Below are 16,659 nucleotides of genomic sequence, written 5' to 3' on the forward strand. Positions count from 1 at the left end.
TTTTTATAGCTACTATATTTGCCCTTATTTCTGACATCATGTTTTATGTTTTATGCTTTCTGCTTATTTTTCTATGCTGTTCATTTCTTTGTATAGATTTTAAAAACTTTCATAAATAGTTATTTTAAAGATAAAGTTACTATAGTTATTTTAGATATTTAGCAATTTTGCTTCCACAATTCTTTCCCTTTCTGATGTTTCTAAGATCAGTAAGAGGTTATAGATTCCCCTCTCTAATAAGCTTTTTTTTTTTTTTTTTTTTTTTTTTTTTTTTTTTTTTTTTTTTTTTGAGACTGAATCTCACTCTGTTGCCCAGACTGGAGTGCAGTGGAGTGATCTCTGGAGTCACTGCAACCTCCACCTCCTGGGTTCAAGTGATTCTCTTGCCCCAGCCTCCCAAGTAGCTGGGATTATAGGTGCGTGCCATCATGCTTATCTAATTTTTGTATTTTTAGTAGAGACAGTGTTTCACCATGTTGGACAGGCTGGTCTTGAACCCCTGACCTCAACTAATCCACCCGGCCTCCCAAAGTGCTGGGATTACAGGCATGAGCCACCACACCTGGCCAAAGTCTCTCTTTTTTAAGACTCACTTTGTCATTACATTCCATTTTAACCACATTTGTCATTTAGAGTTATATACATATTGAATCTGTTTCAGTGTGTGCTGTCAATTTCTCATAATAAAGCTTACCTGTCCTTATGATTTTATTTGATTCATTTCTCAAATTAACCAGAGTAGATTTTTCAGTTAAAATTTTTTTATACACAGTTAATTTTTTTAAAGATATATCCAATAGTGATATGCTTTGAGACTTTACCTTACCTGTGAATAGGTTTGTTGCCTTCAAACATACATGACAATTTAACTGGGTTTGGAATTGCTGCATCATAATATTTCTGCTTAAATATCTATAGAAGTGATGCTGGGCATGGTGGCTCATACCTGTAATCCCGGCACTTTTGGAGGCCGAGGCAGGTGGATCACCTGAGGTCAGGAGTTTGAGACCAGCCTGGCCCCAACATGACGAAACCCATCTCTACTAAAAATACAAAAAAATTAGCCGGGCATAGTGGTGCGTGCCCATAATCCCAGCTACTTGGGAGGCTGAGGCAGGAGAATCGCTTGAACCCGGGAGGCAGAGGTTGCAGTGAGCCGAGGTCACACCATCGCACTCCAGCCTGGGCAACAACAGTGCAACTCCATCTCAGAAAAACAAAAAACATATCAGTGAAGCTTGCTTTTGTTGTGTTCAAGCCTGATTTCCATTAGTTTTGCATATATGATTTTTTTTCTATATTAAGGTAGAATTTTTTATCCTGAGTTTGAAATTTTTGCCAAAATATGTCTAACTCCCCCTCTCCACTCTACTACCCAGGCAAGACTTTTGATCTCCGGAGTCACGGTTTTTTCCCTTAATTCAGGAAGCTAGTTTTTTCCATTATACTTTGGATTCTTGTTTTTGTTTCACTTAATCTTTTTTCCCCATGAATACTTATTTTTAGACCATCTCTGTTCTCCTTTCTATGCAGTGTTTCATAATTTTGGTTTTTAAGGCTCGTCATGGAATGCAGAGGACTCTGCCTTGGCCTGGTTTTAATGAATAGATGAAGCCTACAGGGTGCCCTTTGCCTGTCTTCCCATCCATTGAGAGGGCAATGGACTCCTTTAGCCCAATTTTGGATGACGAGGAGACTTTTCCATAATGCAGTATTGCAACACCAGAGTTCTATCTTCTCCTGATCCCACTGGTTTATATAAGAAGAAGGTGATAGAAGTTCACAGCTTTCTAAGGGGCCCTTCATTGTCTGTGGCCTGGGTGACTTGTGGAAATGTGTTTCTTTCTCTCTTGCCCTTGCCCCAGGGTCCTCCTTTTCTCCTTTTCTTATCAACCTCTTTGACATATCAGTCCATTTTCAATAGCCCCATCTCCTCAGCTCATCTCCATCATTTCACCTGCTGCACCTGACTTCTGTTTCCACCATTCTGCCAAAATAGTCCTTGTAGAATTTGACATTGACCTCTTAACTCCTAAATCCTGCAGAGGCATTTTCAGTCCTTTTTAACTTGACCTCTGGGTGGGAATCCACACTGTTGATTGCCCCCTCTTCCTGTAAACTCCTTTATCCCTTGGTTTCCAAACCACCCGCCTCTCTGTTTTCCAAATTACCAGACCAACCTTCACCTTTACCAGTTTCCTCAGCTTAGTTCAATACTAAACTTGCCTTCTGTTTTCTGTCTTGTTCTCTTGAAAATCTCCCTGAGCACTCTCGCTTATGACTAATGTTTCAGCTGCCTCCTTATTTGCTTATGAATCCCAAATCTGTTTCTAATTCTGACCTGTCTTCTGAATTCCTGCTTGTACTTCTGACAGCTTCCAAGCACATCCAACTATACTGCCCACACTCCACTTTGGGGAGTGTTAAGTTTGAGAATCTGAACAAAGAGTAACTTTCCGAAAATGTAGAAATACACTACATTCTGCATATAATTGCAGGGAGTTCATGGACTGCCTGAAGCCCACCTGTCTTCTGAATCCATGGACCCCAGGTTAATAATGCTTGAGCTAGAATAAGCAGGATCAAATCCAGACAGCCCCACTTGGCATTAGAGATTCTTCTGTTTTACACAAGCACATGGCCATTGGTTATCAATTTGTTCTTCCTCAGATACTCTCCCTTGTGCTCTGGATTGTATAACTTTGTTAGACCATAATTTTGTACTCATTTGCTCTGGTTTGGGCCTTTTGTCTGGATTCTGGTTTGGGAAATGCTGTTTTGACCTATTGGCATCCATGTTCTTCAAATGGCTAGATTTAGAGGAAATCTCGAATTTTCTAATTCTGTTAATTTTCAAGGTGTCAATAAAATAACTTGTTTCTCTTTATGTCCTTAAGAAATTAAAAAACCTGCTTCCTCTTGCTTTAACCTAGTATAGCCCACTCTGCTCTACATCTGCTACCAGTTTTCTCACACCAGACCTTCACCTGTTCCCACCATGGTAGATTAAAGCAACAACCTGTGCGTGAACTAAAGTAACCTGACCCTCATTGGAATACTACGCAAGCACAGCACAAAAGTTAACTTCCATTGCTGAGCAGAACCTCCATTTCCCAGCTCTACCTTAACATCATTCAACCAACTGCCCATCTGTATTACAGTCGGGCTCCTTCACTGTGGTCTTGCAGGTTTCCTCTATTACTATGAAAACTTCCATTTTATAATTCAACTTATTTAACTGGTAATCTTCCTCCATCCCTTCTCACATAGCCTCCTTCTTAAATTGTTTTCATCATTGGCAACTCTACAAAAACTGAAAAAGTATGCCAGGTGGGTCTTCAAATTCAGTGAATGCAGAAGTGGTTTAATTTTCTTATAGCCTAGGAGATATCTGGTCTGAAAGCTTGATTCTTGGAACCTCTAGAAAGATAGATGATTCCACGAAGATTCAAACTTTCTCTCTGTTCACATATCCCAATAAATTATTACAAGTGAATGCTCTTCTGATTGGAAGTGCAGGGTTTTGAGAAAATCTGTCCATTCCAGAAGCAGAATTTCCCCCCAAGGACTCTGATCTGCCTTAGCCATGACATTTTTGGGCAGTACTGCCTACTTCTGACCAGAACACAATATTAGGGCAGAACTAGTATCTTTGAGGCCAGTGCTGGAAGATAGGTTAAATCTTTTTCACTGCCTAATTATTCTGTATTTTGGTTGACTTATTTACCTCTTAACTCTTATTATCTAGCCAGATCTACCATACCCACCTCTTCCTCCTGCCTGGATTCTAGATTCTGCCATCTTCTCAGGTGTTACCTGTATTTCTTGTTGTATTAGTCTGTTCTTACACTGCTATGAAGAAATAGTTGAGACTGGGTAATTTATAAAGGAAAAAGGCTTAATTGACTCACAGTTCTGTGGGCTGGGGAGGCCTCGGGAAACTGACAATCATGGCAGTAAGCACCTCTTTGCAGGACGGCAGGAGAAAGACTGAATGCCCAGCAAAGTGGCGGGGAAGCCCCTTATAAAACCATCAGCTCTCGTGAGAACTAACTCACCATCAGGAGAACAGGATGGAGGAAACTGCCCCACGTGATTCAATTATCTCCACCTGGTCCCTCCCACAATATGTGGGGATTATAAGAACTACAATTGAAGATGAGATTTGTTTGGGGACACAGCCAAACCTTATCATTTGTCTACTTTGTATATCAACTCTTGCCTGCCTTGACCTCTATCTGCTAGACCCAGCCAGCTTAACTAGACATGTCTTATTTTAAATTAGTCACAGTGGCAAACTCTTAAAAACTTAACAATGAATAAGAAAGCTATCTCCTAATATTCTTGTATTGAAAGCATATAATCATGAAGAAGTTTAAAAAATTTCCCACAGTTAGAAAACTCCATTTATACGTAGATTTTGACAAAATTGCTCCGTATTCTGTTATTAAAACAATGTAACTATCAATAGCAATTTATATACTTATTTTTACTTTCCATCATCATAAGAATATTTTTTTAGACAAGGTCATGCATTGTCATTGTATGTCAGAAACACAATTGAAATATCCAAACCCGTAAACACACTTTATTTAAGTTTCGTTTGTTGAGTAAAGTTTTAACATGCATCTCAACTGTGGAAAGCCCAAATCAATATGCCTTTGACCTGGTACCAGTAGGAGGAAGGTGTTAATTACCGTGTTGCCATGAGGTTTATGAACTGGCATTAACATCTCAGCAGGAGCAAAAGTGGCACAATAGCAACTTCTGAGAATGGATGAAGGAAAGCATCATTACATAGGGATTTGTTTCCAGTAAGAAAACGTTATGCGTTTTATTTTAGGGATACTGAACAAACATTATTTTTAAAGAACATTATGCTACTAGTAGCATAAATATCTTGCCATCTTTATGATCTGTGCAATTAAAACACAAATACTTCTTGGTGTAGCAATTCAAGGAAAGTATTTAGTTAATATGTTAATTCATCTTTTAAATCTATTATAGCCACGCTGCAGTCAGCATTTTTAAGGTTTAGTGAACACAGCTGCATTTTGAGAACACTCCCAGCAAGGTTGAGAAACTAATTGCCCTCAGTATCTATTTAGATTATTTTTTAAAATCTTTTCAATAATTGTAAATATACTGTTTTCTGAATGCAACAACTACATACTCCAAAGTTCGTTTTTTCAAATTAATCATTTTGGCCAATTTTCCTGATAGAATCCATGCTGAGACGGTTTTATTTAGAAAATTTGGTTTAGAGCCATCGGGGAAATCTTAATGAGAAATCTAAGCATTTTAGGTCAGAGACTCTGGAAAAGTTTTGGATATTACTTATTCAGAGAAAATTGGTAAGAACTGTGTATATTTAAAACATTTTCGGAGCCACATACTTTAGAGTTAAGTATTAACTGAAACTTTTTTATGAAAAATAGTTATGGCCTGCCTGAATTCTAATGGTAAATGAAAGGAAGGAACCAAGAGATTAAAATGATAGGACTACAGGATATGGTTCATGATTGGTTTAAAGTGAATGAGCAGGAGCGTTAATAAGTTAGCCTATTCCAGTTATTGCCAGATTGCTTAATATATATTTGTGTATCAGGTGAACAAAGGCCAAAAGTATTTGCAAATATGCTGCCATCTAAATGTGATACTGCTTCTGTGAAAAAGGATGGTTTTTTTGAGTCATCATTGAAGGAAGGGATAAATAATAACTTTACAATGGAAACCTAACTGATGTTAATTTCTGAAAATATTTCTGAAAAAAAACCAAGTTAATTAACATACCTGTAAGTAATGAACCAGTTCTACATGTAAATATTGTAATCTAAATTATTATCCGCATTTTTTGCAAAGATTCTTATTCTAATAGAATATTCTTTTATATATCTTGAGTGCATATCACACATTCTTCCATTTTAATCACAAAAATAGAATTTATAAAGGTTAATTTTATAAACTTTACAAAGGGTACTCATAAATAATCAAGTCAATGACAATTTTTTGAAGGAAACAAATTATTTAGCAAGGAATTATTTGTAGGTTGTTTCTTTTTATACTAGTCTCTGGTACTCTTTATTTCATCAAAACAGTTTGATTTAATATATTTTTTCTAGAACATACTTTAATAAAGAGGAACTTCTTTAGAATCAGCTAGAACATTAAAAAATTAGAACTAATAGAACACAAAACAAAAAATTATTTTAATGTTCTCATTTAGCTTAATGCAGTATTTAAATTAGTATAGTAATAAGATTGTTATTTATTAAAAAATCAAACGAAGCCAAGAGAAAACAATGTTTAGGGAACAAAAGAGCATTAAAAATACTTTGGTTTCAAACTTAGTGTTTTAAATGGGATGAATATAATGGTATGTACTTAGACATAACTTTATTTAATTAAATATAATAATAATTATTATTATTTTTTGAGACAGAGTCTTGCTCTGTCACCCAGGCTGGAGTGTAGTGGTGCGATCTCGGCTCACTGCAAGCTCTGCCTTGCGGGTTCACGCCATTCTCCTGCCTCAGCCTCCCGAGTAGCTGGGACTACAGGCGCCCACCACCACGACTGGCTACGTTTTTGTATTTTTTAGTAGAGACGGTGTTCACCGTGTTAGCCAGGGTGGTCTCAATCTCCTGACCTCGTGATCCGCCTGCCTCGGCCTCCCAAAGTGCTGGAAATTAAATAATTATTTTAATGTTTGCTACTTAAGTATGTATTGTCGTTTGAGAAAAAAATGATGGTTGTATTTTGATATAAGACTGTAAATTTCTTAAGACTTGGATCATACTTTACAACTCATTTTTACTTTCTTCTCTCCTCTGCTCTTCTCCTGAAGGTTGTAAGCATCCAGCTCACCAGTTTGCACATCTTAGGCATTCTTCCAATATTGGGTTTTACATTTAAAAGAACCATCAAATAAACTGGATTTTGTCCTTAGTGAACAAATAGCCTGTGTGAACACTGAGTACCAGGTCAGGCACATGACGGGTGTTAAATCAGTGCTTTCTAAATCCAAAAACTTGCCTTTTTCCTAGTATAGAATTTCCTTGGCCCTAATATTGATCTCATACAAGGGAATAGGAAAAAAATCCGTGATTCATTTTGCATAATTAGTGTATTCTAAAGTTAAGTCGTTGTAGATTTTGTCTAGTTTAGACTCTGGTACTAAAACTAGCAAATGGTTTGAATTCCTATTAGACTTTGGATGGAAAAGTAATAATACTTCACAGTTTTTGCATTAAAATTCTGATTTTTTTTTTCTCTTTGGTGTATGAAAGCTGAAAATAGAAAACTTTTTCACGAACAAGAGGTTGAAAAGTGCCTTGTAGCCCTTTTGGGTTCGGAAAACGATGGAACTAAAATTGCTGCTTCCCAAGCTATTTCAGCAATGTGTGAGAATTCAGGCAGCAAAGATTTTTTCAATAATCAGGGTAAGCCAACTGGAAACAACTCTTTTGAGCATTTTTAGGTTACCATATTCTAGTGCACATGGGCATTTTAAAAGTCACATTTTTTACCTTTCTCTTTCTGTAGGGATTCCACAGTTAATTCAGTTGCTAAAAAGTGACAATGAAGAGGTACGGGAAGCGGCAGCTCTAGCCCTGGCAAACCTAACCACTTGCAACCCTGCTAACGCAAAGTAAGTTCAGAGATCCTCACCCAACACTGACTTGTGGAACAATTCACAGTTCAAGATGTTCTCATGCTAAATTATTGACTTTCACGATAGTCTGTGAATTGCTTTAGATGATCTATCTTGGGGTTATTCTTCAGAATCCCTTATGAAAATAGAATCATCAGATGGGCCTGTTTTCCACAAATATTACAAAATCTTAACTGTTTCTGAGTTTGTTGGGAAAATGTGCAGGCCATTTGATTTCAGGGACCAGGAGGACTCTTGCAGAAGCTTCTACAAATAAGACTGAATAATGCTGGAAATGTGAAAGACAAGATCGGATGAGCATTTGATAAATCTGGAAAAATGCTTAAAGATCCATCTTAAAAGGGTATAAACATTAGATAATATAGAAACATTTAAAAGGTCAGTGGCTCACACCTGTAATCTCAGCACTTTGGGAGACTGAGCCGGGTGGATCATTTGAGGTCGGGAGTTCAAGACTAGCCTGGCCAACATGGTGAAGCCCTGTCTGTACTAAAAATACAAAAAATTAGCTGGGCATGGTGGCAGGCGCCTGTAATCCCAGCTATTGAGGAGGCTGAGGCAGGAGAATCGCTTGAACTCGGGACGTGGAGGTGGCAGTGAGCCGAGATCGTGCCATTGCACTCCAGCCTGGGCCACAGAGCGAGGCTCCACTTCAAACAAACAAACAAACGAACAAATAAACAAACCAAAGCATATTCTGAGCAAATACTGTGAAGAAAAGTTAAGGAATAGGAATGCCTTCTGTATCCCAAGCACTCTGGTATGTAATTTATACTCATTTTTAAAATTATCAGAATAATCTGCCAGCAGTTGAGGAAACTGAGACTTTTCAAGCTTACTTAATTTTCCTGGGTATGCATTTTTATCAAAATAGCTGAGCTGGAAATCAATGCAGGTCTGCCAGACTCCAAAGTCTGTTCTTTCCTCTATAGGAGATAAAGACCACCTTATAAAACAGTAAGAATTTCTTGAAGACAACTTCCATAAATAAAATAATTATTTGCCTTCCCTCCAACTCATTTGGTATGTTAGTTAGCTTTCATTTATTATTGCTTTGTGATATCGTGGCTAAAATTATCCTTTTCTAACTTGAAATAAATCTCCCTCGGCCTCCATCACATACTTAATAGTTCTTAGCCTTTCTTTCCCTTTCTGTTCTCCCACACAAATATTTTATAAGATCCTAATGGAATGACTGCAAATCTAACGGCCTGATAAAAACATCACAGAAATGCATAAGTGTCAAAACAAAACTGTGTTCCTTTAATAGCTACAATCTTTGACATAGTAATTTCCTAAATTAAGGGTCATCATTATCTCTATGAAAGCACATACACTTCTGGAATATTGAGTCCTTGTAAGTAGCAATTTGAAAATAGCATATTCAGTGATTTTTCCAGTATGGTTGCGTGGTGCAAAAAAATCTTATCAGAGACACTAAACTATTTCTCTCTCCAGTCCATTTAGATTTGTATACGATCTAGAATACTTTAACAGGCCTCCAGAGCATATAGGTGTCTTGATTTGATGTGAATTTGCCTAGCTTATATTTTTTGTTTTATTTTACATAAAATCATAGAAGTAGTTCTAAAAGGGGCTGCCTTCAGATTTGCTCTCTCAGTTTAATTATCTGTTTTACAGATTTTTGTCATCTAACTCATAGTTCCATTTTGTTACCATAGAAAGGTCAGTCAGGACTAAATGATGCCTGACTTCTCTAGTACTGTCAACTTTATTTACATAATTTAACTTTATTCTTTGTAAATTTTTAATTGCAGTTATTTCTTTAACCTATTATATACTGTCCATTCTGTTTTTTTTTTTTTAATTTTGTGTTTTGTAAGGGAAATGGGACATGAATGAAAGTGGCTTTCTGAATGTTCCTTGAGGTCTGCATAATTTTTACTTGGGATTTTCTGAGCTAAAAAAAATATTGAAGATGAATACTTTTGAAGAGGATGTGGAATCAAATTTGACAGATTTATGCCAAATGCTGAAGACTGAAGTTGCAAAAGATTCTAGAGTCAATCAAAAGGAATGAACACGAATAAGCCACATAGTCCTTCTAGAAGCCTCCTTGAGTTTAATTAGTAATGCCAAATATAACGGAAGTGACAACAAATGTGATTGGCTATTTTTAATAAAATAATTTTCTACTCAGATCGTCTTTTAAAAATTGTTAGCTTAAACTCAGCATTGGTGAGTATTTCTGGCATCACTTTTAGTAGCTGTCCATTCAATCATCTCCGCAGGAAGCATCGTGGCTTTGCTGCTGGGGTGGTTGGAATCAAGATTTTCTAATTATTTTTCCGTCACACATAAGTAGTATAGGAGGCAAGAATCCAGAGTTAACTTCCTCCAGGTGCACTTGGTAGCTCTTTGAATATTTGATCATTGCTATCCTAATTTTTAAAAATGCACGTAAGCATTGCAAATACCAATTTTGTGTATGTTAAAATGTAACCCTTCTCCTACAGCCCTTCTCCTACACGCATATCTTAATGTGCCTAAAATGAATTTTTAAACTCTAATTCTTAGACTCAGGGCATCTTCTGGAATTGGAGGCTCATTTCATGCATTGAGTAATCGCTGGTGTTGTCATGGTAACATATAATGTTGGTGCAATTTCCTTTATGTAATAGATTTTTGCTTGGAAAATTGTGGGTAGATCAAAATTTTCTAAATTAAATAATCAACCCAGGGAAGGAGAAATGTACTTTGTGGCAACCCTTTTTGTAAAAATAACAAATGCCTTTTTTAATTAAAATCTTTTTATAATCCAAAAATTGAATTTTATAATCTTTATGTAAATTAATTTATAGTCTAATGTATCTGATTTCAGATTTTCACACATCTTGCTTTCTCATAACAATACACTCAAATGTAATAAGATAGTATGATGATGAGCAATTTTAGTAGCAATCATAAATAAATAATCAGACCATTCATAGCCCTATGTAGAAGATTTTCAACTTTATTAAAGTAATCTGATCATCACCTTAATTCATGCCAAAAGATCTTACCTATTTGATATTCTTTATGAATGAGGTTTCCTAGATACTCAAGTTTAGTGGGTTTTAAAAAATTTACTATTTTAATCCAAAAAAACTTTTAAAAATTTGTGATGTTTGAATTTAAATCTTCTAAAATCCTTCCCTCTCAACCTTCTTTTTTTTTTTTTTTTTTTCCAGATAGGATCTCACTCTATTGCTCAGGCTGAAGTGCAATGGTGCAATCGTAGCTCACTGCAGCCTAAATCTCCTAGGCTCTAGCGATCCTCCTGCCTCAGCCTTGCAAGTAGCTGAGATTACAGGCATGCACCATCTCACCCAGTTAATTTTTCTTTTCTTTTCTTTTTTTTTTTTTTTTTTTTAGAGATGGGGTCTTACCATGTTGCCCATGCTGGTCTCTCAAACTCCTGAGCTCAAGCAATCCTCCTACCTTGGCGTCCCAAACTGCTGGGATTACAGGTTTGAGCCTCTGCACTGAGCTCCCTCTCAGCCTTTTGAACTAATTACGCTGTTATTGAACTTTGGTGGGGAAAGTTATGGTTGCCATTTTGACTAAGTGGCTGCCATGTGACCCTTGGCGGCATTCTCACGGCCCCTCGGGGAAGGGGGTCTGCTTGTCCCACTCACTGGGTATAAATTCGGGGGACAGCTCCTTTGACCTTTGATGCATTTTGCTGATTCCTTATCAAGCTTCTGAGAGCTGTCAGTTTTTCATTTTCGCTGCTATCAGTGGATCTGACTGGCAGAGCTCTAACTTCCTCCCTGCCAGAGTTCCTTTCAAATCCTTTCTGTCTATGAAAAGCCTGGATACCAGCTTTATCAAATTTTACATAAAAGCCATACAGGAGGGCCTGATGCCTCTTCTGTAAGTACATCGTTTTTGCTTCTCAGAGGCCATTCCCCACCCCGACAGATAATTCTCATGTTGTGGTTATGTGAAATTTCCAGGTATTTGAGTTATGGATATGTGAGATGGTAGTTTAAAAGTTATTAACAAAAGGAATCCTTTTACTTACAAATGGGCTAATGTTGTAGAGTAAAACAGACATAAAATATATCCTGGAAGTCAATTCCGCTTCCAGGAGTGTTTTGCCTTAGGTCTTTGTAGTGACACCCTCTTGCCTGGAAAATCTCTTCCCAGGCAGCCTGTGGTTCCCTCCCTCACCCCGTTTACATCTCTGTTACAATGTCACCTTGGTGAAGCGACTTAGCATTACCACACGGCTTAAGATAGCACCCCACACATGCATATTCTCAACACTCCTTCCCTGCTGCCCTTTTCACATACTCTTATCATTTTCTAACATAGCAGGTAACTCACCTAGTACACTTATCATCATTTATTTTCTGTACCACCCACCTCCCTGCACCGTCCGCCCCCACCCCCCCACACACACCAACCACTAGCATCCATGAAGGGAGCAGCCTTCATCTATTTAATTCACTGATGCATCCCAAGCATCTAGAACAGTGTCCATCCTGTAGTAAGTATTTGAAGGAAAATAGGCTTACATCAAAAATAAAACCAAAAAATGACCAGGCAAAGGTGGTTCACATCTGTAATCCCAGCACTTTGGAAAGCCAAGGCGGGTGGACCCCTTGAGGTCAGGGGTGCAAGACCAGCCTGGCCAACGTAGTGAAACCCCGTCTCTACTAAAAATACAAAAATTAGCCGGGTGTGGTGGTGCATACCTGGAATCCCAGCTACTTGGGAGGCTGAGGCATGAGAGTCGCTTGAACACTGTAGGCAGAGGTTGCAGTGAGCCGAGGTCACGCCACTTCACTCCATCCCGGGTGACAGAGTGAGACTCCATCTTTAAAAACAAAACAAAACAAAAAACAAACAAACAAAAAAAGAAAACAAAACCCCCAACAGTAAAAGGACAGTGAGGAAAACAAACTGTATTTGACAAAGTCTGTTGTCAATCAATAATGGCCATTACTTAAAACAGAAAGCAATCATCAGGGTTGTTTTCTTTGTTTTTATATAACTTGGAAAACAGAAGCAACAGTGGAGGCTTCCCTGTAAGAGCCTTCTATTGATACTTCTAATTCTTTATTACCTACAGAATAAAGATTACTTAAAGTGGGTAAAAATATGAAAAGGCAATGAATAAGAATAAAAATAACTATGCCTTTTATAAAGGCATAGTAAAAGGAGACAAGAACAGCCAGATTCACTTATTAGCAGTGAAAGGAGACAGCAAAGTAAAACTATTTTTAAGTGAATAAATAAAAGGTGAGAAGGCTAAAACAATGCCCGTAGAAAGGAACAGATAAAAATGGAAACCGAGAAGCAATAGTGAATTTTATAGAAAAATGTAACCCATTTAGTTGGTTTGGACACATAGCCTTTCTTGGTATACTGCTAATCTCTTTGACAGTTATCAATTTGTAATGCCTTTTGGAAATGAGAAAACTGTTTATTTTTGACATAGGAAATATTATTTTCAGTTAAATTTCATGTTATATTTATCCTGTATGCTTCTATCTAATTAATCATATCAAAGTTCCAGATTATTTATGCAAGTACTGAGAGAATTATTCTCCGAGGAGCAGACCCTACATATTAAAAGAATGTTTTAAACTATTAATTTATAACATCACTGCCATCTGTTGGATCTGATCAGAATTAGAGTTTAAGTTATTCCAAGAAGAAAAGGGGTTCAGTGTTTTTCACTTCCCTTTGGCAATGCTAACTAAATTTGGCCACTGGTAAACCATGAAAAAATTAGAATAATTCAGAACTAATAAAGATTAGTATAAATGTTGGCTAGTTTTCAAAAGACGCAATTATCTTAGGAAATAAAATGCAATTAACAAAATAAAAATATAAACAGGAATAACTACAATTATTTTAATACCTATAGAAAAGTGAGAACTGATGTTTTGTTACAGTAAATGCATGATCATAAGTCCCTTGCTTACATATAGATCACATTAACCTTGATTCTTCATAATTATTCCATGTTATCCCCACGAAGAACTGAGTTATTTCCCTAAATCTTAGAGACCCTTTTCTTTCCATTTCTTTGCTTTTTATTTTTTAATTTTTGTACCCCTTTTGACTTTCCATGACAGCAGTGACCCAAGAAGGTTCTAAATGTTAGCACATAGATGGTGACTAAAAAAATTAATTGATTGATTACTGGCCCATTGCCAGCTTCTACAATACCAGAGACACAAAGCTCTTCCCCAGAAACTGTCTTGCTATTGTTTTCCCTATGGTCAGGACCGCACAAGGGAATATGAAATTGTAAGCAGTACACTCCAAAGGGACTCCACAAACAGATAGAATGCCCCCAAATTATATGGATGTGCATTTGAGCGCTTTGGAAACCTTAGAATGTCCTCGTTATATATGGATGACTTGTCATTTTATATTCTCAGTATTAAACATTCTCTTCGCTAACATAGAAATAAAGCATTGACTAATTTTAATACTTATTAGAATTATTCATGGAGTATCATGCCCAAGAATGCCATGCAATTCGTAGAGAAAACTTTAGAACATATGCCACATACAGAACTTCACACAGGGTTTCAAGAAAAGTCAATACTTCATCTAGTGCTTCAAGAAAAATCAGTGCTGCATTTACTCACAGTGACCAAAGTCCTTATCAGTCATTTCAGTATTGTCAGGGAGGGGCATGATCTGAAGTGATTTCCTGGAATGTTAAATTTCTCCAGCAGAAATAGAACGCACTTTTCAAACCTTTTGAAAAATCTCTCTCCCATTCAGTAAAGTTGGCGGGAAGGTAATGTATTTGTGTATTTATTGTTACCATTTCTTTTATTCTATTGATTTTAGGCTAATGGTTATTCCTTAGAATTGCCTATATTTCATGGTGGAACGAAGGCTGAGTGCAGGGAATGACGATGGCCATTTTGAAGGGGGGAAAATCTCTTAAAGTTAGCAAAATACAAACCACAAATTTCATTTTTCCTTCTCCATCCCTGTACAGGAAGAGATGAAATAGCTAGACATGTGTCCCATCACCCTTTGAAAAACAAATATTAACACCCTCTTCTTAGAGCACACTTCTTGGCCAGTTACACAGACCCACTTACATAAGTAGTCCTGTCATTTAGAATACTTTTTACTAAAGAAGCATTGGCCATAGAGATAATCCACAGTGATTTACAAAATTAAAACGTAGTCCCATGAAAAATGCAAGTTCATGTTGTAGACTTGATGTACAGGCTGCACTTAATGTTGCTGAGGTTGTACAGCTATTGTCTTTGTTGCATAGGGTTTTTCGTTTTCAGAGAGTTCCATTTTCCCTTCTAACAACGCAAGGAACTGCGTCTTCATACTGACCCCTAGTGGCCATTTAGGAGGATGTTGGGGGAGGGGCAAAAAAGGTAATGGAAGGACTGCTCTGTAGTTTAATGAAACGTACGTTAATTTAATTTGAAACACTCTCCAGTGTACCTGAGATAATATTTTCAAAACATTTTTAAAAGATTCCGATCTGAAAATCATTTCAACATGGTGCTTTTAGAGATAATATTCCACTGCTAAACGTGTGTTTAACAGATGCTTGTGTTTGACTTTGTCCCCTATTAAGGTGTAGTCATTTACAAATGTTTTGACGCATTCGTTGTACCGGTAGCTGGACATCTTCTGTGCTATATAACCAGATAGGATAAATGTAATACTCTTGGACAACATAACGTAAGAAATCTCATTGCTATTATGGTTACTCTAGAGTTGATTTTTTGCTCTTGACTTTGTGTAATAGATTTTGTTTTACATTCTTATTTATATCACTTTGTTGCAAAATTCTAGATCATTTGAATTAGGATACTCACAATATGAGTATCTTGCAAGATAACATAGCTAATTTCATACCTTTTTAGGAGGTTTTGTTTTGTATTAAGGATGACCTCTGGAAGAACGTATTTAGCATGTTACCTTAAAAATCCTCTGGAATTAATAGATAAAATAAATGGGAGAAGTCCTCATGGTAAACCTGAGAATTATTCTTGCATTATTTCCGTCCAAGTTTACTGAGTGGATGCTTTTCATTTCTGCCCCTTAGAGCCTAGATTCCTCCCTGTCTGATGGAATCTTTTTTTTTTTTTTTTTTTTTTTTTTTTTTTTTGAGACGGAGTGTCACTCTGTCGCCCAGGCTGGAATGCAGTGGTGCGATCTCTGCTCACTGCAAGCTCTGCATCCTGGTTTCATGCCATTCTCCTGCCTCAGCCTCCGGAGTAGCTGGGACGATGGAATCTTATTCTAAACATTGGTTATACTGGATTGGAAAATTCATACTGAATTTGGAAAACACAGAATGAAAAGCTGAATTTTGCAATAGAACAAGTGGATTCCCCATCCCCATTTCATGTCAGTGGATGCCCACCTGACCTTAACCAACAGTTTGAATTTGATTAGCTACTGATTTTGTGAGGCCAAATGAATCCCATAAAATGTTCAATTAGAAAATTATCCATGCTACTTTTATTACCTACAGCGCAGAGACTGATATTTGCATAACCTCTTTTTAAAGTTGCTAGTACTCTCTTTCAGATTTCATTTCGAACATTACTGATTTTCAGAGGAAATCTTTATATTATGTGATTCCCCCCTTTCACTTTGAAGCATACTTAAACCATATAAGTTTATTTTTACCAACCCTTGACTTTTTATGTTAATCATTTCTCTTGATTTTTCTTCACTCTGGAAATGGTCCTTACCGCTCATTGATTACACTTGAGTGGAAAGGCTTGAGTAGGATTCCTGAGGAAACTGCCCCAGCTCCAGCCCTGCAGGTGTAGGAGATTTGGCTGTTTAGCTAAAAATTGTCTGAAAATGAAATTTTCCTGCACACACACACGTTTTGCAATATGATCTTACGTTTACATGATCTGAAACTCTCTACCCCTGTGGCTCACTGAATGTTAAGAGGAGGAGGATGATGATGTTGAAAGCTGGTAGTTATGGGCCACGTATTGAGCTAAGTCCTTCAG

At 37.0% G+C, this 16,659-nt stretch overlaps 1 protein-coding gene across 2 annotated transcripts in view; it reads left to right on the forward strand.

Annotated features, from left to right (window-relative positions):
- The window catches only part of ARMC3 (armadillo repeat containing 3), a 115,922-nt gene that overhangs the window by 50,529 nt on the left and 48,734 nt on the right, over positions 1–16,659 (forward strand). For both annotated transcript variants that reach the window (XM_005564794.5, XM_005564795.5), the window contains exons 9-10: positions 7,290–7,442; positions 7,546–7,651. In XM_005564794.5, the coding sequence (XP_005564851.1) occupies positions 7,290–7,442; positions 7,546–7,651 (259 nt within the window). The remainder of the gene's footprint in view (positions 1–7,289; positions 7,443–7,545; positions 7,652–16,659) is intronic.

Source organism: Macaca fascicularis, chromosome 9 (genome assembly GCF_037993035.2).
Source record: "Macaca fascicularis isolate 582-1 chromosome 9, T2T-MFA8v1.1".
NCBI classification, from domain to species: domain Eukaryota; kingdom Metazoa; phylum Chordata; class Mammalia; order Primates; family Cercopithecidae; genus Macaca; species Macaca fascicularis.